Here is a 23,502-nt window from a genome sequence, read left to right on the forward strand (position 1 = left end):
AAATCCTTCCCACAGCTTCAAACTGACTCATATATCCCTAGTGTTTAGCTCACTGCATTATTCTTGTATATAAACCATGATTAAGGAATGACCAAAATAATCCTGAATCATGAAGCAAATTGTGTTCAATAATATCTAAGCATTATGAAAAATAGCCTTGGCGTTAGGCAAAAACACGTGTTTATTATGCTTCCCAACTCTTAATGAATCAACAATAAAAATCATATAATTGCCAGCAAATGCTGCCTCAATTACTTATCTCTCTTTAAAATTTTCAGTTGAAAATTCATAATAGAGAATCATTTCTGGAAAGCCGATTCTTCCGGTGAATTGTGTTGTGGTAGAACCAGAAGAGAGCACATGTTTTAGCCAGTGAGTTGATTTCCGGTTGGTCCATTTATTAGATTTATTTAAGTAGAGCAATTGAAAATCAGGGATATGAGAAAGCATGGATCATTTTGGAGTACTGGCAGTGTCATCGTAATTCAGAATATTGGAAAGGAGGGTGGAAAGAAATCTGGGGGGAACCAGTCACTATGTGGGAACACTTCCATCTTAAAGGGCCTCTGATCCTCTGATCCGGAATGATGTAGAAGCAAGGGTCTGAGCCATCAAGGCCTGCTAGTGCTGAATCATCACTCCAGTGGTCAGTAGCCCCAAAATAGGAAGGCTCAGTTCTTTCTGAATGGGCAAGTGTCCATATTCTCAAACTAGCTACTTTAGCGTGTAGTCAAAAGCTTCCGAGAAGGTGAACCGAAGACCAAACTTTGGTCTTTCATGAGCTAGGGGACCTGAAGACAGCAAGCAGTTGTTATAGTATCTGATGCATGCCAGTCAAAAGACATTTGGCATTAAAATGTGAGGAGGTGAACCGAAGACCAAACTTCAGTCTTCCAAGAGCTAGGGGACCTAGAGAGAGCAAGCAATTGTTGTAATATCTGATGCACGCTAGTCAAAAGACAACATCTGGCATTAAAATGAATACTTTATTTTTAAATCGTTTGCAAAACCGGATGCAACCATTAAAGAATTATCAAAACTAAGTATATTCCGAACTGAAGGGTTATTTTAGATCTATATACATTTCTCAAAGTCTTACCTCCCATATAATTATAACTTAGAAGTCCTCTACAGAAGTGAAAATGTACAAGGTCCACTAAATTTCACTCATATACACCCAGTGGTTTAAAATAAAGTACCACATTCTTAGATGTTAATGGAATGGTATCATTTAAAAGCTAGATAAGCTTTGAGAATCAATGCTAGAGTAATGGAAGACTTAGCACTTGGAGCCCCAGGAAATTTATAGCATTTACCTTGCAATTTTTCCACCAGTATTTTCTCTTCAGTTTGGCTGCACTAGTTTCAAACTGTGAAGCTCCAGCTTGTAACGCATCTGCCCGATTGTCTAGTTCTGACAGCTTCTGGTCTCTTTCCAGAACCTTGTCCACGTTCACACGCATAATGTCCACCACCTGAAATGACATTGTTTATGTTGAAATCAATCAATCGACCAATCAATCATATTTATTGAGCACCTACTTTGTGCAGAGCACTGTAGTGAGCATTTGGAAGAGTACAATGTAACAGAGTTGATAGACAAGTTACTTGCCCACAATGAGCTTACAGTGTAGAGGGAAGTTGGACTGTGAACCCATTGTTGGGTAGAGATTGTCCCTATTTGTTGCCAAATTGTACTTTCCAAGCACTTAGTACAGTGTTCTGCACACAGTTAGCACTCAATAAATATGATTGAATGAATGAATGAAAGTTGGAGTGAGAATGGTTTTCACTTGTGCTCAAACCCTCTGTTTTAATTATACCAGTGGGATATCAATCAATCAATCAATCAATCATATTTATTAAGTGCTTGAAAGAGCACACTAAAACAGAACTGGTGGAGGTGTTCCCTTCTCATAAGTAGCTTACAGTCTAGAGTGGAAGACAGGTGTTAATATGAATAAATAATTTATAATATCTTTTGAGTGTATCCTTTTGTCTTGTCTTAAGCTGTCAGATCATTTCTGACCCGTAGCGACACCACAGACACAACTCTTCCAGAACGCCCCGCTCTCCATCTGCAGTCGTTCTGGTAGTGGATCCATAGAGTTTTCTTTGTAAAAATAAGGAAGTGGTTTGCCACTGCTGCCTTCACCTCAGTAAATTTGAGTCTTTGTCCTTGACTCTCTCCCGTGCTGCTGCTGCCCAGCATGGGTGAGTTTTGACTTGTAGCAGATTGCCTTCCACTCACTAGCCACTGCCCAAGCTAGAAATGGAATGGGTAGACCTCTGCTTGATTCTCCCTCCCGTAGCTGAGACTGGTAGAGTACTGGAAACTCTCCAGGTGTGACCCTGAGATGGGGTGTATCCTTTAGGTTATATTAGTGTTAAAATAAGCCACAAAAGATTATACCCTTTTTGAGGGCATGAATCATTTCTATTCAGTAGTAGTAACAATAAAGTTATTTATTGTGCATCCATTATGAACTTGGATCTGTTCCTTTTAAGCTCTTGATATTCACCCCACCCTCAGTCTCACAGCAGCATTTTTGTACTTAACTGTAATTTACTTTAATGCCTGTCTCCCCATGGAGACTTTAAGCTTCCTGTGGGCAGGGACCGTGCCTACCAGCTCTGTTGTACTCTCCCAAGTGCTTAGTACAGTGCTCTCCACACAGTACGCACTCAATAAATGCCATTATTTGATTGAATTAGTAGATCATTGCTCTCAGGGAGCTTATAATGTAGTGAGGAGAAAGACTGGAACGTTACAGATAGGAGGAAGTAGTAGAATAGATAGAATATAGAAATAATAATAATAATGGGATGTGTTAAGTGCTTCCTATGTGCGAAGCACTGTTCTAAGTGCTGGGGAGGATACAAGATGATCAGGTTGTCCCACAGGGGGCTCACAGTCTTAATTCCTATTTTACAGATGAGGTAGCTGAGGTTCAGAGAAGTTAAGTGACTTGCCCAAAGTCACACAGCTGACAGTTGGCAGAGCCGGGATTTGAACCCATGACCAATGACTCCCAAGCCCGTGCTTGTGCTGCAGGGGGCTTTATGTGCTGAACTGTTTAGGTAGCATTAAAGCGCCGCCGTGGAAGTAGGGAAGATTAATAAGCTGAGGAGATCCTGAATTATTTGGCGAAGATCTCCTGGAGGAGTTGTGATTTCAGAAGGAGTTTGAAGATGGGGAAGGTTGGGGTCTGTCATACATGAAGAGGGAGGGAATTCCAGGTGTGAGTGATGGCATGAGAAAGAGGTCAGACGATAACAAGAAAACAAGATAGAGTGAGTAGATTATCCTGAGAGGAAGCTAGGGTGAGGCAAGATAATAAAGTGGATAAACAGAGGAAGAGAGGATATTAAGTTCCTTAAAACCAACTTTCAGAAGTTTTTCTTGATGTGGAGAGATTTGCGGGGAATGGGGAGATGTCTTCAGGACATTGATTTAGGAAAATGATCCAGGAGGCAGATTGAAATGTATATTGGAGAGAGGAGAGACTGGGAACAGGGAGATCAGCAAGGAGGCTGATCAAGGTGAGATATGGCAAGTGCCTGGACCAACATTAGTTCATATTTGGATGGAGAGGACGGGGTGCATCTGCTCTCCACACCAAGTCAAAATTCATGGCCAGATGCATATCTTTATCCTCTACTGGTTCTTCCCTATCTGTAATTTATTTTAGTGCTGATCTCCCCCACTAGACTGTAAAATCCTGATGGGCAGGGATCATGTTAACTAAACCTATTGAACTTTCCTAAGTGCTTAGTACAGAAAAATGGCAGAGAAGGTGCTGTGGATAGACATTGTGAGGTTGAAAGAAATACCCTTTGTCCTTAAGGGTAGCGGGAGTAAGAGAGTCTAAGAATATAAATAGTCTCCCTTGAAGAGAGGGCCCCCAAAACTCTCAAAACAAGTCCAAAAGTCGCCACCTCTGGAGACAGAATGTTGGGTGAGACGGGCCCTTAGTCCATCCACTGTGGCATTTCCTGCCTTCTTGGGAAAAGGAATTTCTTCTTCTAGACTGAAAGCTCCTTGTGGGCAGGGAATGTGGCTGCTGATTCTGTTGTATTGTGCTGTCCCAAGCACTTAGTACAAATAGCAAGTGCTCAGTAAATAAGATTGATTATTGAGGGAGAAAGAACTGACAGGATATGGCAAGACTGAATATGGGGTTTGAAAGAAAGGAAAGAAGGAATCAAAGAAAATGCAAGGGTTATTAGCTTTAGTGTTGGGAAAGGTGATCATGGCCAGAAAGGTAGGAGGAGGAAGCAGAAGAGGACACTGTCATTGAAGCCAAGGTTGATTTGTGTTTCCAGAATAAGGGGGTTCCAAGGTCAAGGAGGATTCGGATGGAGTAGAGGCTATCGTATTTGTCCAGAATGAGGTCATTGGTGACTTTAGAGAGTGGATATACTCCATGGAGTGGAGGGGATATACTCCAGATGTAGATTTAGGAGTCATTTGCACAGAAGTGCTAGTTGAAACTATGGGAATTGATCATTACCCCAAAGGAGTAAATGTAAATTGAAAAAAGAAGAGGACCTGGAATAAAGCCTTGATGGGCACCCACAGTTATGGGGAGGTGGGTGGAAGGCAGAGGAAGAAGTGATGAAAGAGAGACTGAAGAAGACTGTCCAGAAAGGTGAGAGGAGAAAATTGTTTCAGGTAAATAGAAGGTTAGGTAGTCTTTCTTGGAGAAGTGAGTAGGAGGCCATTGGTGACAATGGAGCGTGTTGTCTCAGCTGAGAGAAGGGAGTGGAAGCCAGATTGTATGGGGTCAAGAAGGGAATTGGAGGAGAGGAAGTGGAGGCAGTGGTGTAGGCATACACTGTAGGCATACAAGCCATTTAAGGTGTTTGGACAGGAATGCAGGGAGGGAAATGAAGCAGCATGGAAGCAGCAGGGCCTAGTGGATAGAGTACAGGGCTGGGAGCCAGAAGGACCTGGATCCTAATCTAAGCTCCGCCACTTGTCTGCTGGGTAACCTTGATCAAGTCACTTCAATTCTCTGTGCCTTAGTTACATCATTTGGAAAATGAGGATTAAGACTGGCACATAGTAAGCGCTGATCAAACACCACTATTACTATTATTATGAAGCAACAGCTCGATGGTTCAGTGGGACAAAAAGGAGGTTAGGACAGTGATGGGCATATTTGAAGGCAGAAGGGATAGAACCATCAGAGAGTGAGTTGTTGAAGGTGACAGTTAGAGAAGAAGAGAGGGCACAAGTGTTTTAAAAAGGTGAAAAGGGATGGGATTAGAGGTATAGATGGAAGGGGTAGATTTTGAAAGCAAGTAGGAGAGTTTTGCTTGAAAGATGTCAAGAAGGGGAAGCCCTTGGCCTAGTGGAAAGAATCTGGGCCTAGGAGTCAGGGGGCCTGAGTTCTAATTCATTCATTCATTCAGTCATATTTATTGAGCACTTACTGTGTGCAGAGCACTGTACTAAGCGCTTGGGAAATACAAGTTGGCAACATATAGGTTCCCCAAGGTTCAGTGCTTGGTCCCCTTCTGTTCTCAATCTACACTCACTCCCTTGGTGACCTCATTCGCTCCCACGGCTTCAACTATCATCTCTACGCTGATGACACCCAGATCTACATCTCTGCCCCTGCTCTCTCCCCCTCTCTCCAGGCTTGCATCTCCTCCTGCCTTCAGGACATCTCCATCTGGATGTCCGCCCGCCACCTAAAGCTCAACATGTCGAAGACTGAGCTCCTTGTCTTCCCTCCCAAACCTTGTCCTCTCCCTGACTTTCCCATCTCTGTTGACGGCACTACCATCCTTCCCGTCTCACAAACCCGCAACCTTGGTGTCATCCTCGACTCCGCTCTCTCATTCACCCCTCACATCCAAGCCGTCACCAAAACCTGCCGGTCTCAGCTCCGCAACATTGCCAAGATCCACCCTTTCCTCTCCATCCAAACTGCTCATTCAAGCTCTCATCCTATCCCGTCTGGACTACTGCACTAGCCTTCTCTCTGATCTCCCATCCTCGTGTCTCTCTCCACTTCAATCCATACTTCATGCTGCTGCCCGGATTATCTTTGTCCAGAAACGCTCTGGACATATTACTCCCCTCCTCAAAAACCTCCAATGGCTACCGATCAATCTGCGCATCAGGCAAAAACTCCTCACCCTCGGCTTCAAGGCTGTCCATCACCTCGCCCCCTCCTACCTCACCTCCCTTCTCTCCTTCTACTGCCCAGCCCGCACCCTCCGCTCCTCCACCACTAATCTCCTCACTGTACCTCGCTCTCGCCTGTCCCGCCATCGACCCCCGGCCCACGTCATCCCCCGGGCCTGGAATGCCCTCCCTCTGCCCATCCGCCAAGCTAGCTCTCTTCCTCCCTTCAAGGCCCTGCTGAGAGCTCACCTCCTCCAGGAGGCCTTCCCAGACTGAGCCCCTTCTTTCCTCTCCCCCTCGTCCCCCTCTCCATCCCCCCGTCTTATCTCCTTCCCTTCCCCACAGCACCTGTATATATATATATATGGTTGTACATATTTATTACTCTATTTATTTATTTATTTATTTATTTATTTTACTTGTACATTTCTATCCTACTTATTTTATTTTGTTGGTATGTTTGGTTCTGTTCTCTGTCTCCCCCTTTTAGACTGTGAGCCCACTGTTGGGTAGGGACTGTCTCTATGTGATGCCAATTTGTACTTCCCAAGCGCTTAGTACAGTGCTCTGCACATAGTAAGCGCTCAATAAATATGATTGATTGATTGATTGATATAGAGACAGTCCCTACCCAACAAAGAAAAGGAAAAGAGTAATCAAAGAAAATGCCAAAGTTATTAGCTTTAGTGTTGGGAAAGGTGATCATGGCCAGAAAGGTAGGAGGAGGAAGCAGAAGAGGACACTGTCATTGAAGCCAAGGTTTATTTATGTTTCCAGAATAAGGGAGTTCCAAGGTCAAGGAGGATTGTGATGGAGTAGAGCTCTAATCCCAGCTCTGCCAATTTTTTGCTGTGTGACCTTGGGCAAGTCACTTGACTTCTCTGTGCTTCAATTTCCTCAATTGTAAAATGGGGATTAAATACTTACTTCTCTTCCTATTTAGACTGTGCACCTCATGTGGGTCAGGGACTGTGTTTGACTTAACTTGTACCTACCCCAGCACATAGAACAGTGTTTCACATGTAGTAAGCTCTTAACAAATAACATTAAAAAAAGGATGAAGGAATGGCTGTGTGCACAGGAAGGAGATGGGGTGACAAAGAGGATTGATGGCTTCAATTCTGTCAACAGAGTAGTTAATAAGATCACTAGGGCCAGAGAGTGGGGAGGAGCGGGATCTTTGGGAATTTCAGTAAAAAGTTGAAGGTATGGGATCATTGGTGGGGGCAATTAATTAATTAATTCATTCATTCAATCGTATTTATTGAGCACTTACTGTGTGCAGAGCACTGTACTAAGCGCTTGGGAAGTACAAGTTGGCAACATATAGAAACGGTCCCTTCCCAACAACAGGCCCACAGTCTAGAAGGGGGAGACAGACAACACAGCAAACCATGTGGACAGGTGTCAAGTTGTCAGAACAAATAGAATTAAAGCTAAATGCACATCATTAACAAAATAAATAGAATAGTAAATATGTACAAGTAAAATAGAGTGATAAATCTGTACAAACATATATTCAGGTGCAGTGGGGAGGGGAAGGAAGTAGGGTGAGGGGGATGGGGAGGAGGAGAGGAAAAAGGGGGCTCACTCTGAGAAGGCCTCTTGGAGGAGGTGAGCTCTCAGTAGCAGATATGGTATGGCATGGCAATTGTATGGAGGTTGATGAGGGACCAGAAGTAGTGGAGCTGAGCATTCATTCATTCATTCATTCATCCATTCATATTTATTGAGCACTTACTTTGTGCAGAACACTGTACTAGGCACTTGGGAGAGTACAGTACAACAACAAACAGACACATTACCTGCCCACAGTGAGTTCACAATCTAGAGGAGGAGACAGACACTAATGTAAATAAATATAAATAAATAAATTACAGCATATACATAAGCACTGTGGGGCTAAGAGGGAGGATGAATGAAGAGAACAAGTTAGGGTGACACGGAAGGGAGTGGGAGAAGAGGAGGTGAAGGCTTAGTCTGGGAAGGCCTCTTGGAGGTGATGTGCCTTCAATAAGGCTTTGAAGTGGGGGAGAGCAAGTGACATGAGGAGAGAGAGCATTCCAGGCCAGAGGTAGGATATGGTCAAGAGGTCGACGGTGAGATAGACAAGAACAGGGTACAGTGAGAAAGTTAGCATTAGAGGAATGAAATATGCACACCGGGTTGTAGTAGGAGAGTAGCAAGGTGAGGTAGGAGGGGGAATGGTGATTGAGTGCTTTAAAGCAAATGGTGAGGCATTTTTATTTGATTTGGAGGTGGATGTGCAACTACTTGAGTTTCCTGAGGAGTGGAGAAACCTGGTCTGAACGTTTTTGAAGGGAAATGATCTGGGAAGCAGAGTGTAGTATGGACAAGAATGGGTAGAGACAGGAGGCAGGGAGGTCAGCAAAGAGGCTGATACAATAATCAGGGCGTAATTGTATTAATGTGGTAGCAGTTTGGAAGAAGAAAGAGAAGGGGTGGATTTTAGCGATGTTGTGAAGATAGAACTGATAGAATTTAGTGATGGCCTGAATATGTGGGTTGAGCAGAAGAGAGGGCAGAGATAATGAAAGCAGGCATGACTTTGAAGTTTTCCCACAAACAGCCGTCTTTGGCGTGAGCTACAGGAGGAAGGGAAGCGGACAGAGGTGGTGACCTATAGTAGGGGGGTAGTGGTGTGAGATTGACATAGAGATGGGCTGGGGGAAGGGGTAGCTAAGGGAGGCAATTTTGGCAAAGGGGGCAGAAATGGTGGTGTGGATTTGTGTATTAAGGATGGGGAGGTTGGTTAGGAACTCTAAATTAGTGCCTGGTAAGCAGTTGGGTCAGAACCAGAAGATAAGGTGGCAGAGATGTCTTATGGATACCTGGATACATGTCTATAATGTACACCCTTAGTACAGTGCTTTGCACATAGTAAGTGCTTAATAAATGCCATCATTATTATTATTATTATTACATCCAGCACTTAGAACTGTACTCAACACATGATAAGCTCTTAATAAATACCATGATTATTTTATGGTGCATTTTTGGGATTATGAAATTAATTTAATTTGTTCAGTGAACTAATAATAAAAGCTAGTCCATAGGACATTTGGGATTATGCAGTGATTTAGCGCTTTTTATAAGTACTAATAATAATGCACCGCATTTCTAAAGGGTCACTAGTGTCATAGGTGCCAAACAAACAACAAGTAGATAGAACCGCAGATACTGTTCTCAGGAAGCATTCTGTCTATCTGGGAGGCAAGACAAAGAGATTAAGCCCCCCTTTTCCTCAGCTCTCCCTCCCCCCTCAACCTCACCCCTATTCGCTCCCTTTGCTCTACCCCCTCCCCGCCCCCCAACACTTGTGTATATATGCACATATCTATAATTCTGCTTATTTATATTAATGACTTTTATTTGTTCTGATTTGTATATATATATATATATATAATACATATATCTATATATCTATATATATCTAATTCAATTTATTTATACTGATGCTATTGATGCCTGCCTACTTGTTTTGATGTCTATCTCCCCCCTTCTTGACTGTGAACCTGTTGTGGGCAGGGATTGTCTCTATTGCGGACTTGTACTTGCCAAACACTTAGTACAGTGCTCTGTACACAGTAAGCGCTCAATAAATGCGATTGAATGAATGAATGAAACATAAAATTGACCTGTACCTCAATCAATCAACCAAATAATATTTACTGAGTGATTACGATTTGAAGAGCACTGTACTGAAGCAGCATGACTCTGTGGAAAGAGGCCGGGCTTTGGAGTCAGAGGTCACGGATTCAAATCCCGGCTCCGCCAATTGTCAGCTGTGTGACTTTGGGCAAGTCACTTCACTTCTCTGGGCCTCAGTTACCTCATCTGTAAAATGGGGGTTCATTCATTCATTCATTCAATTGTATTTATTGAGTGCTTACTGTGTGCAGTGCACTGTACTAAACGCTTGGGAAGTACAAGTTGGCAACATATAGAGACGGTCCCTACCCAACAGTGGGCTCACAGTCTAGAAGGGGGAGACAGAGAACAAAACAAAACATGTTAACAAAATAAAATAAATAGAATAAATATGTACAAATAAAATAAATAGAGTAATAAATACATACAAACATATATACATATAAGAGTGTGGGTTAAGACTGTGAGCCCCCCGTGGGACAACCTGATCACCTTTTTAGACTGTGAGCCCACTGCTGGGTAGGGACTGGCTCTATATGTTGCCAACTTGTACTTCCCAAGCTCTTAGTACAGTGCTCTGCACACAGTAAGCGCTCAATAAATACGATTGATGATGATGATGATAACAAAATAAAATAAATAGAATAAATATGTACAAATAAAATAAATAGAGTAATAAATACATACAAACATATATACATATAAGACTGTGGGTTAAGACTGTGAGCCCCCCGTGGGACAACCTGATCACCTTTTTAGACTGTGAGCCCACTGTTGGGTAGGGACCGTCTCTATATGTCGCCAACTTGTACTTCCCAAGCTCTTTGTACAGTGCTCTGCACACAGTAAGCGCTCAATAAATACGATTGATGATGATGATGATAACAAAATAAAATAAATAGAATAAATATGTACAAATAAAATAAATAGAGTAATAAATACATACAAACATATATACATATAAGACTGTGGGTTAAGACTGTGAGCCCCCCGTGGGACAACCTGATCACCTTTTTAGACTGTGAGCCCACTGTTGGGTAGGGACCGTCTCTATATGTCGCCAACTTGTACTTCCCAAGCTCTTTGTACAGTGCTCTGCACACAGTAAGCGCTCAATAAATACGATTGATGATGATGATGATAACAAAATAAAATAAATAGAATAAATATGTACAAATAAAATAAATAGAGTAATAAATACATACAAACATATATACATGTAAGACTGTGGGTTAAGACTGTGAGCCCCCCGTGGGACAACCTGATCACCTTTTTAGACTGTGAGCCCACTGTTGGGTAGGGACTGTCTCCATATGTCGCCAACTTGTACTTCCCAAGCTCTTTGTACAGTGCTCCGCACACAGTAAGCGCTCAATAAATACGATTGATTGTAACCTCTCCAGCCCTTAGAACAGTGCGTTGCACAGAGTAAGTGCTTAATAAATGCCATTATTACTAAGTGCTTGGGAGAGTACAATATAACAGAAGTGGCTACTGCATCAGCCTTCTCTCTGATCTCCCATTCTCGTGTCTCTCCCCACTTCAATCCATACTTCATGCTGCTGCCCGGATTATCTTAGTCCAGAAACGCTCTGGGCATATTACTCCCCTCCTCAAAAATCTCCAGTGGCTACCAATCAATCTGCGCATCAGGCAGAAGCTCCTCACCCTGGGCTTCAAGGCTGTCCATCACCTCGCCCCCTCCTACCTCACCTCCCTTCTCTCCTTCTCCAGCCCTGCCCACACCCTCCGCTCCTCTGCTGCTAATCTCCTCACCGTACCTCGTTCTCGCCTGTCCCGCCATTGACCAACTGGCCCACGTCATCCCCCGGGCCTGGAATGCCCTCCCTCTGCCCATCCGCCAAGCTAGCTCTCTTCCTCCCTTCAAGGCCCTACTGAGAGCTCACCTCCTCCAGGAGGCCTTCCCAGACTGAGCCCCTTCCTTCCTCGCCCCCTCTCTCCATCCCCCTGTCTTACCTCCTTCCCTTCCCCACAGCACCTGTATATATGTATATATGTTTGTACATATTTATTACTCTATTTATTTGTTTTACTTGTACATATCTATTCTATTTATTTTATTTTGTTAGTATGTTTGGTTTTGTTCTCTGTCTCCCCCTTTTAGACTGTGAGCCCACTGTTGGGTAGGGACTGTCTCTATATGTTGCCAATTTGTACTTCCCAAGCGCTTAGTACAGTGCTCTGCACACAGGAAGCGCTCAATAAATACGATTGATGATGATGATGGAAGACTCGTCCCCAGACATCAGCCGGGAAGGATAGATATAAGGACAAATTATTAGGTTTCCCATGGAAATAGCACTGTTGTATTTGCGAACGTGCTTTGCAAAACCAAATCGTAGGGTGTGATTGCCCTGGAATGGGTCCGGGATGTTGCCTGTTGTAGAATTGGTTTGTGGTGCCACCTAAAGGGCACTGCGGCACACCACAACAGAGTACACAACCCGTTGAAGGATGCGACAACTCCTTTTGTCACCTCCCATGGAGGCAACTGTGAATGAGGGGAGATGAACAGAAGGATCCGGTATATCCTGGCAATAGTCCGTAGTTCATTCATTCAATCGTACTCATTGAGCACTTACTCTGTGCAGAGCACTGTACTAAGCGCTTGGAAAGTACAATTCAACAATAGAGACAATCATTCATTCATTCAATCATATTTATTGAGCGCTTACTGTGTGCAGAGCACTGTACTAAGCGCTGGGGAAGTACAGGTTGGCAACATAGAGAGACGGTCACTATCCAACAGTGGGCTCACAGTCTGGAAGGGGGGCTCAATCCCTGCCCAACAACGGGCTCACCGTCTAGAAGTGGGGAGATGGACATCAAAACAAGAAACAGGCATCAATAGCATCAGTACAAATGAATAGAATTATAGCTATGTACATATCATCAATAAAATAAATAGAATAATAAATATGTACATATATACACAAGGGCTGTGGGGCGGGGAGGGAGATAGAGCAGAGGGAGCGAGTCAGGGAGATGGAGAGGGGATGAGGAGCAGAGGAAAAGGGGGGCTCAGTATGGGAAGGCCTCCCAGAGGAGGTGAGCTTTCTGTAGGTCTTTGAAGGGGAGAAATGTGCTAGTTTGGCGGATGGGAGGAGGGAGGGCATTCCAGCCCAGAGGTAGGATGTGGGCCAGAGATCTATGGCGGGACAGGCGAGAATGAAGCACAGTGAGAAGGTTAGCGGCAGAGGAACGGAATGTGTCGACTGAGATGTAGAAGGAGAGAAGGGAGGTGAGGTGGGAGGGGGTGAGGTGATGGAGAGCTTTGAAGCCAATAGTGAGGAGTTAATATCTGATACCTGTTAGTTGATATCTGATCATTGATATCTGAACTTATAAACAGGCTGACTGGGGGAGAAACCAAAGGACCCACTCCCGGACAACGTACCAGATCTCCACGGTATCTGAGTTAATTGCTTCACAATCACATAGATGAAGGTGCTTAGTAAGTAAGCACCCCTGGACTGTAAACTCACGGTGCCTAGGGATTGTGTCTGTTTATAGTTGTATTGAACTCTCCCAAGCATTTATTACAGTGATGATGATGACTGTATTTATTAATCACTTATTACGTGCCAGGCACTGTACTAAGCCCTGGAGTGGTTACAGGCAAATCAAGTTGGGCACAGTTTTTGTCCTAAGCGGGGCTCCCAGTCTCAAATCCCATTTTGTAGATGAGAAAACTTAGGCACAGAGAATCAATCAATCAATCATATTTATTGAGCGCTTACTGTGTGAAGAGCACTGTACTAAGCGCTTGGGAAGTACATGTTGGCAACATATAGAGACAGTCCCTACCCAACAGTGGGCTCACAGTCTAAAAGGGGGAGACAGAGAACAAAACCAAACACACTAACAAAATAAAATGAATAGAATAGATATGTACAAGTAAAATAAATAAATAAATAAATAAATAGAGTAATAAATATGTACAAACATATATACATATATACAGAGAAGTGAAGTGACTTGCCCAGGGTCACACAGCAGACATGTGGCAGAGTTAGGATTAGAACCCATGACCTTCTGACTCGCAGGCCTATGCTCTATCAATCAATCAATCAATCGTGTTTATTGAGCGCTTACTGTGTGCAGAGCTCTGTACTAAGCGCTTGGGAAGTACAAGTTGGCACATATAGAGACAGTCCCTACCCAACAGTGGGCTCACAGTCTAGAAGAGTGGGCTCACGGCTCTGTCCACTACGCCATGCTGCTTCTCTGTACACAGTAAGCGCTCAGTAAATACGATTGAAGTACCATTTGATGACCATTAGTTGATCAATCCAAGGAATTTATTTAGTTCTTACTGTGTGCAGAGCACAGTAATAAGCTCTTGGGAAAGCACAATACAATAGAGAAGGTAGATGGGATCCCTGCCACAAAGGATGAGAAGCAGAGCAGCCTAGTGGATAAAGCATGGGATTGGGATTCATAGGACCTGGGTTCTAATTCTGACTCTGCCACGTGTCCGCTATGTGACCTTGAATAGGTCATTTAACTTCTCTGTGCCCCAGTTACCTCATTTGTAAAATGGTGATTAAGACTGTGTGCTTTATGTGGGACAGGGACTGTGTCCAAACTATCTTGTACCTACCCCAGCACTTAGTATAGTGTCTGACACATAGAAAGCGCTTAATAAATCCCATTTAACAAAGGCTCTTACAATCTACAGGGGGAGACAGAGTTTATTTAAAAAAAAACATCGTTAGGGGAAATAATAGAGTATAAGGATATTTACATAAGTGCTGTGGGGCTACGTTATCAACATGCTTAAGAGGTACGCAGCCAGGTGCATAGTCAATGCAGAGGGAAAGGCAGGTAGGGGAAGTAAGGGTTTTATGATAGTCCCAGGAAACCAAGATCAGCATTCAAGTTTCCCTTGGCCGTGACATCTTTAGAAATGTTAAAACAACACTGGCTCAACTGAACTTCTGAATTCTAGACCGTAAGCCCCTTGAAGGCAAGGATCCCCGTCTTCTAACTCTTTTGAACTCTCCTAATCACTGAGTAGAGTGCTTCTCACTCAGCAGGCTAGGCGCTCAGTAGATGCTATCGAACATGTGGATGGTGATAGTAATGTGTAATGATGGCATTTATTAAGCACTTACTATGTGCAAAGCACTGTTCTAAGAGCTGGGGAGGTTACAAGGTGATCAAGAGAAGCGGCGTGGCTCAGTGGAAAGAGCCCGGGCTTTGGAGTCAGAGGTCATGGGTTCAAATCCTGACTCCCCCAATTGGCAGCTGTGTGACTTTGGGCAAGTCACTTCACTTCTCTGGGCCTCAGTGGCCTCATTTGGAAGATGGGGATGAAGACTGTGAGCCCCATGTGGGACAACCTGATCCCCTTGTAACCTCCCCAGCATTTAGAACAGTGCTTTGCACATAGTAAGTGCTTAATAAATGCCATTATGATTATCAGGTATCCTTTGGGGGGCTCACAGTCTTAATCCCCATTTTACAGATGAGGTAACTAAAGCACAGCAAAGTTAAGTGACTTGCCCAAAGTCACACAGCTGACAATTGGAGGAGCTGGGATTTGAACCCATGACCTCTGACTCCAAAGCCTGTGCTCTTTCCACTGAGCCTCGGGGAGCTTTTGAGGAAAATTTCCTACTTTTACAATCCAATATTGACAATTAATATCTTCTTGGTATGCAAAGGCTATATTCACTTTGATCATTTTGAATGCTGGTCACATTTCAGAATTTTTCATATGTTAATCAATCAATAGTATTTATTGAATACTTACTGGGTGTAGAGCACTGTACTAAACACTTTGGGAGAGTATTAATCAATATTCCTGGAGTTCTGTCCTAATGCAAAAACAGCAACAGACACAGAAACAGACTGAATTGAGTTGCCTATAAATTAAAAAATATATATATTTTCTTGTTGTTTTTGCCTTAAGCGTTTTCCAGCAGTACTGCAAACTTACCCCAGGAGTAATTTATCAGTAATTTTAATGGTGCTATTTTCTAATAATAATAATGATGATATTTGTTAAGTGCTTCCTATGTGCAAAGCACTGTTCTAAGTGCTGGGGGGGGGGATACAAGGTGATCAGGTTATCCCACATGGGGCTCGCAGTCTTAATCCCCATTTTACGGATGAGGTAACTGAAGCACAGAGAAGTTACGTGACTTGCCCAAAGCCACACAGCTGACAAGTGGTGGAGCCAGGATTAGAACCCATGACCTCTGTCTCCCAAGCCCGTGCCCTTTCCACTAATAATGATGGTATTTGTTTAGTGCTTACTAAGCATCAAGTGCTTACTATATGCCAAGCACTGTACTAAGCACTGGAGTTTACACAATGTAAGATCAGACACAGTCCCCTGTCCCACAGGTTTAGGTAGGAAGGAGTACAGATTTTGACTCTCCATTTTACGGATGAGGACACTGAAACACAGAGAAATTAAGTGACTTTTCCAAGGTCACATAGGAAGGTTAGAATCCAGGTCCTCAGACTCCCAGAACCAGGCTCTCTCCACCATGCTATGAACAAAACCAAAAATGAGAACTGCACACTCATTTCATTTTTATTTCCTAGAGGGGCAAAAACAGTTAGGCAATCTCTCTGAAGTCCTTAGAAACTCAAAGATGGAGCAAAAATCAGAATCTGAGACTCCATCTCTAAGCAGTTTTGATCCCCACTGTGATTGAGGTAAATTCCTCTTGAAAGGAGTCAATTCCTCTTGAATGAGACCTTGCCTAGAGTATCAGATTACAAAAGTGAAATGGGGCTACTGCAAATGAGTTGAGAAATAAATGAGGAATGAGTGGAGGAATAAAGCCATGTCTGGATAGATCTTTTTCCTCCCTTTTGCTCACCTCCCTTTGACTCTGAGGATTGATTTTGGATGTTTGCTCCATGCTGACTGATTGCCGGGAGAACACAGTTAATAAGGTGTTCATCCCTGATAGAAGAGGCCTTCTCAGAGTCTATAATAGTTACCTTGTAAAAAATGTTTCACTCCTCTGCAACTTTTTGCAACTTTGGATCTAACTGGGGCACAATCAGGAAGGAAACGATTTTCTCCATGTGAATGAAGTAGCCTCTCTGAGTCATCAAGTTGCTTGTTCCAGATAAAGCTTTCATGGAGGTCAGTGATTTGTTGCCTCATCTAGGGTCTTACCAAGCATCAAGTCGTTAAATTCATTCTCTGGTTTCTTCAATCACAGTGATGGCAGAATCATTAATGAGAAGCAGCATAGCTCAGTGGAAAGAGCACGGGCTTCAGAGTCAGAAGTCATGGGTTCAAATTCTGGCTCCACCAATTGTCAGCTGTGTGACTTTGAGCAAGTCACTTAACTTCTCTGTGCCTCAGTTACCTCATCTGTAAAAATGGGGATTAGGACTGTGAGCATCCCGTGGGACAACCTGATAATCCTGTAACCTCCCCAGACCTTAAAACAGTGCTTTGCACATAGTGAGCGCTTAATAAGTGCCATTATTATTATTCTTGTTATTATTATTATTATTATTATCATTATTAACTTTGAGGGAAAAAAACTATCAAAGCCAGCATCAAAACTTTCCTTCCAGAGGAATAGTTTATGACCAATATGATATGATTTATATGATAAATAATAATAATTTTAGTATTTGTTAAGCGCTTACTATGTGCCATGCACTGTTCTAAGTGCTGGGGGAGTTACAAGGTAATCAGGTTGTCCCACATGGGGCTCACAGTCTTAATCCTCATTTTCCAGATGAGGGAACTGAGGCACAGAGAAGTTAAGTGATTTGCCCAAAGTCACACAGCTGATAAGTGGCAGAGCTGGGATTAGAACCCATGACCTATGACTCCCAATAATAATGATGGCATTTGTTAAGCACTTACTATGTGCAAAGTACTGTTCTAAGCTCTGGGGAGGATACAGGTGATCAGGTTGTCCCAGATGGGGCTAACAGTCTTAATCCCCATTTTACAGATGAGGGAACTGAGGCACAGAGAAGTGAAGTAAACTGCCCAAAGTCACACAGCTGACAATTGGCAGAGCCGGGTTTTGAACCCATGACCTCTGACTTCCAAGCCCGCACTCCGTCCACTGAGCCACACTGCTTCTCTATGTCTGCCAATTTCACTCTCAATTTGGTAATATGCACTTAGCCTGCTAAATAGAGCTTATTTTCATTTCCAACTTCAGTGGGAAAGCATGTCTTTTTCCCTCTGGTCTTGATAATAAATTGGCAATGTCTTCCCAAAGAGTGTTGCTGAAAGCCTCCTGGTTAAGTATGGGGATTGAGTAGGACAAAGGGAATCTTGTGTATTAGCTTGGACTCTGCAAGTTTATCTTTTCCAACAAGAAATAATAATTAAGGTACTAAGTGCTAAGCACTGTTCTAAGCACTGAGGTAGATAGAAGTTAATCAGGTTGGACACAGTTCCTGTCCCATATGGGGCTCAAAGTCTTAGTCCCTGTTTTACAGATGAGGTAACTGAGGCCCAGAGAAGTTAAGTGACTTGCCCAAGGTCACACTGCAGACATGTGGCAGAGCTGGGTTTAATTGATTTATTTATATTAATGTCTGTCTCCCCCACTAGACTGTAAGCTTGTTGTGGTCAGAGAACGTGTCTGTTTGTTGTTATTGTGTACTTTCCCGACCACTTAGTACAGCGCTCTGCGCACAGTAAGCGCTCAATAATTCATTCATTCAATTGAATGACTGAATGAATGAACCTAGGTCCTTCTGATTCCCAAGCCCATGCTCTAAGCCAAACTGAAATATGTATACAAAGACACATATGCACACTCACACATAATATATATATATATATATTCATTCATTAAATTGTATTTATTGAGCACTGTATGCAGAGAACTGTACTATGCTCTTGGGAAAGTACAATACAACAATAAACAGTGACATCACCTGACCACAACGAGCTCACAGTCTAGAGTGGGGGAGACTGACAGCAATACAAGTAAATAAAATCACAGGTAAGTGCTTTCATCATTAGCAACATTGTCTTGGAACTGGTTAAATATATGTGCATATCCATAATTTATTCATTTATACCAATATTGGTATCCCCCTTCTAGTTTATAAACTGTGAGCAAGGAAATGTGTCTACCAACACTCTTACATTGTAGTCTCTCAATCAATCAATGGTATTTATTGAGTGCTTACTATGTACAGAGCACTGTACTAAGCACTTTCTCAAGCATGTAGTACAGTGCCCTGCACACAGTAAGCAGCACTTGTGTATATATATTTATAATTATATTCATATTTATTAATGATGTGTACATATCTATAATTGAATTTATTTATGATGATGCTACTGAGGCCTATTTACTTGTTCTGATGTCTGTCTCTGCCCTTCTAGACTGTGAGCCTGTTGTGGGCAGGGATTGTCTCTGTTGCTGAATTGTACTTCCCAAGCGCTTAGTCCAGTGCTCTGCACATAGTAAGCGCTCAATAAATATGATTGAATGAATGAATGAACTCAATACGATTGATTGATTAATATAGATTGGGCATAACTAGAGATAATTGCTTTAGTTTGCAATAGACTATCTTCAATCAACATCAACAGATTGTGGACAAGTGTGTGACTATTTTGTAACCACCCCTTTTCCTGGAACATAATGCCAGGTAGTCTCACAAATTTGCAGTCCCCTAATTAAAAACTGGTGATGATATACTCACACTTGGGACAGTGGTGAGGGAAATGGTGAGGGTAAATAGTGGTGATTCCAGATGCTGAAAATTCTTTAGCATGAGAAATAATAATATAATAATAATAATAATGGCATTTATTAAGCGCTTACTATGTGCAAAGCACTGTTCTAAGCGCTGGGGAGGTTACAGGGTGATCAGGTTGTCCCACAGGGGGCTCACAGTATTCATCCCCATTTCACAGATGAGGGAACTGAGGCCCAGAGAAGTTAGGTGACTTGCCCAAAGTCACACAGCTGACATTTGGCGGAGCTTAGCTGAAACTTAGCTGAAAGTGGTCTGCTGATTCTCTTTCATCACTGTTGGGACTTAAGCTTGTTCCCCCAGACTGTCAGCTCATTGTGGCCGGGAATGTGTCTGATACAGTGTTCTGTATCACTCTCCAGAGCGCTTAGTACTGTGCTGTCCGCACAGTAAGTGCTCAATAAGCCTCTAGACTAAGCTCGTTGTGGGCAGGGAATGTGTCTCTTTATTGCTGTTGTATTGTACTCTCCCCTCTCAGGGTCACACCTGGGGAGTTGTGGCTAGGAGGGAGAGTCAAGCAGAGGCCTATCCATTCCATTTCCAGCTTGGGCAGTGGCTAGCGAGTGGAAGGCAATCTGCTACAAGTCAAAACTCACCTGTTCTGGGCAGCAGTGGAACGGGAGAGAGTCGAGGGTGGAGACTCATTAACTGCGCAGAAGGAGGAAAGGGCAAACCACTTCTGTATTTTTACTAAGAAATCTCTATGGTTACACTACCAGAACGATTGCAGTTGGAAATGGAGTGTTCTGGGAGAGATGTGTCTATGACATCGCTATGGGTCAGACATGACAGTATTAGACTTTCATTCATTCACTCAATCATATTTATTGAGTGCTTACCGTGTGCAGAGCACTGTATACTAAGCACTTGGGAAGTACAAATCGGCAACATCTAGAGATGGTCCCTACCCAACAACGGGCTCACAGTCTAGAAGGGGGAGACAGATAACAAAACAAAACATGCAGACAGGTGTCAAAATCATCAGAACAAATAGAATTAAACCTATATGCACATCATTAACAAAATAAATAGAATAGTAAATATGTACAAGTAAAATAGAGTAAGAAATTTGTACAACTATATACAAGTGCTGTAGAGAGGGGAAGGAGGTGGGGAAAGGGAGTGGATGAGGGAGGAGAGGAAAAAGGGGGCTCAGTCTGGGAAGGCCTCCTGGAGGAGGTGAGCTCTCAGTAGGGCTTTGAAGGGAGGAAGAGAGCTAGCTTGGAGGATGTGCGGAGGAAGGGCATTCCAGGCCAGGGGGAGGACACGGGCCGGGGGTCGATGGCGGGACGGGTGAGAACGAGGCCCAGTGAGGAGGTTAGTGGCAGAGGAGCGGAGGGTGCGGGCTGGGATGTAGAAGGAGAAAAGGAAGGTGAGGTAGGAGGGAGCGAGGTGATAGAGAGCCTTGAAGCCGAAAGTGTGGAGTTTTTGCTTGATTAGTAGGTTGACAGGGAGCCACTGGAGATTTTTGAGGAGGGGAGTAACATGACCAGAGCGTTTCTGCACAGAGATAATCTGGGCAGCAGAGTGAAGTATAGACTGAAGTGGGGAGAGACAGGAGGATGGGAGATCAGAGAGGAGGCTGATGCAGTAATCTAGTCGGGATAGGATGAGAGATTGAACCAGCAAGGTAGCAGTTTGGATGGAGAGGAAAGGGCGGATCTTGGCCATGTTGTGGAGGTGAGACCGGCAGGTTTTGGTGACGGATCGGATGTGTGGGGTGAACGAGAGAGCTGAGTCGAGGATGACACCAAGGTTGTGGGCTTGTGAGACAGGAAGCATGGTAGTGCCATCTACAGTGATGGGAAAGTCAGGGAGAGGGCAGGGGTTGGGAGGGAAGGTAGGAGCTTAGTCTTCGACATATTGAGTTTTAGATGGTGGACAGACATCCAGATGGAGATGTCCTGAAGGCAGGAAGAGATACGAGCCTGGAGGGATGGAGAGAGAGCAGGGGCAGAGATGTAGATTTGGATGTCATCAGCATAGAGATGATAGTTGAAGCTGTGGGAGCAAGTGAGTTCACCGAGGGAGTGAGTGAAGATAGAGAACAGAAGGGGACCAAGAACTGACCCTTGAGGAATCCCTACAGTAAGGGGATGGGAGGGGGAGGAGGAGCCCACAAAGGAGACTGAGAATGAATGGCTGGAGAGATTAGAGGAGAACCAGGAGAGGACGGAGTCTGTGAAGCCAAGGTTGGATAATGGGTTGAGGAGAAGAGGTTGGTCCACAGTGTAGAAGGTAGCTGAGAGGTTGAGGAGGATTAGGATAGAGTAGGAGCCATTGGATTTGGCAAGAAGGAGGTCATTGGTGACCTTTGAGAGGGCAGTTTCATTGGAGTGTAGGGGATGGAAGCCAGATTGGAGGGGGTCAAAGAGAGAGTTGGCATTGAGGAATTTGAGGCAGCGGTTGTAGATGACTCATTCTAGGAGTTTAGAAAGGAAGGGTGGGAGGGAGATAGAGCGATAACTAGAAGGGGAGGTGGGGTCAAGAGAGGGTTTTTTTAGGATGGGGGAGATGTGGGCATGTTTGAAGGCAGAGGGGAAGGAACCAGTGGAGAGTGAGTAGTTGAAGATGCAAGTTAAGGAGGGGAGGAGGGAAGGGGTGAGAGATTTGATAAGATGAGAGGGAATGGGGTCTGAAGCACAGGTGGATGGAGTAGCACCTGAGAGGAGGGAGGAGCTCTCATCTGAAGATACTGCTGGGAAGGATGGGAGAGTAGCAGAGACGGTTGAGAGCGGGGGGGATGGAGAAGGGGGAGGGGTGAATTTGGGGAGCTCAGACTTGATGGAGTTAATTTTACTAATGAATTAGGAGGCCAGATCGTTGGGGGTGAAGGATGGAGGAGGGGGAGGAACAGGGGGCCTGAGAAGGGAGTTAAATGTATGGAACAGCTGATGGGGATGATGGGCATGGGTGTCAATAAGGGAGGAGAAATAGTTTTGCCTGGCAGAGGAGAGGGCAGAGTGAAGGCAGGAAAGGATAAACTTGAAGTGAACAAGGTTGGCTTGGTGTTTAGACTTTCGCCAGCAGTGTTCAGCAGCTCGAGCATAAGAGTGAAGGAGGTGGACAGTGGGAGTGATCCAAGGCTGTGGGTTAGTGTTACCAGAGGGGCGAAGGGAAAGGGGAGCGAGTGAGTTGAGTTGAGTAGAGAGGGTGGAACTGAGAGAACAGTGCTTTGCACATCGTAAGTGCTTAATAAATGCCATTATTATTATTAATCTGGTCATCAAGATTGGGTAGAGAAGATAAGAAGGCGAGGTGGGGTGTGATGCGCTGAGAAAGACGGATGGGGTCGAGAGAGCAGAGGTCTCTGTGAGGTACTAATATAGATTTACGGGGGGAGGAGTGTTAGTGAGGAGGCACGTGAGAAGGTTGTGATCAGAGAAAGGAATTTCAGAGTTGGTGAGGGTGAAGATAGTGCAGCCGTAGGAGATGATGAGGTCGAGGGTGTGACCAAGTTGGTGAATGGATGAAGTTGGGTCGGCAGCGTCAAGGAGGGATAGAAGGCGAGCGGCAGAGGAGTCACCAGGGACATCCATGTGGATGTTGAAGTCTACGAGGATCAGAGTGGGCATGGAAAAGGAGAGAGGAAAATGAGAAAGGGGTCAAAATCCTTAAAGAAAAGTTGAAGGTGGGGCCCGGAGCGCAGTAGATGATGGCTACAAGAATTTGGAGGGTGTGGTAGAGGCGATCAATATGGGCTTCAAAGGAGGGGAAGGAAAGTGACATTGGGGAGCGAGAAGGAAGCCGACACCTCCTCCTTTTCTGGTGAGTCTGGGGGAGTGGGAGAATCAATCAATCAATCAATCAATCGTATTTATTGAGCGCTTACTATGTGCAGAGCACTGTACTAAGCGCTTGGGAAGTACAAATTGGCAACACATAGAGACAGTCCCTACCCAACAGTGGGCTCACAGTCTAAAAGGGGGAGACAGAGAACAGAACCAAAC

The 23,502-nt window shown here is 44.0% G+C and overlaps 1 protein-coding gene and 1 non-coding gene across 2 annotated transcripts in view; both read right to left on the reverse strand.

The window, feature by feature from the left end:
- The window catches only part of LOC119928919 (vesicle-associated membrane protein 2-like), a 243,805-nt gene that overhangs the window by 16,342 nt on the left and 203,961 nt on the right, over nucleotides 1-23,502 (reverse strand). The window contains exon 3 of the mRNA XM_038747454.1: nucleotides 1,317-1,475. Coding sequence (XP_038603382.1) covers nucleotides 1,317-1,475 — 159 coding nt within the window. The remainder of the gene's footprint in view (nucleotides 1-1,316; nucleotides 1,476-23,502) is intronic.
- Nucleotides 2,225-2,362, reverse strand: LOC119937706. The gene has a single exon (XR_005454187.1). It is a non-coding gene; the product is annotated as a small nucleolar RNA SNORA7 (small nucleolar RNA).

This window comes from Tachyglossus aculeatus, chromosome 1 (genome assembly GCF_015852505.1).
Source record: "Tachyglossus aculeatus isolate mTacAcu1 chromosome 1, mTacAcu1.pri, whole genome shotgun sequence".
In the NCBI taxonomy this organism is placed as follows: domain Eukaryota; kingdom Metazoa; phylum Chordata; class Mammalia; order Monotremata; family Tachyglossidae; genus Tachyglossus; species Tachyglossus aculeatus.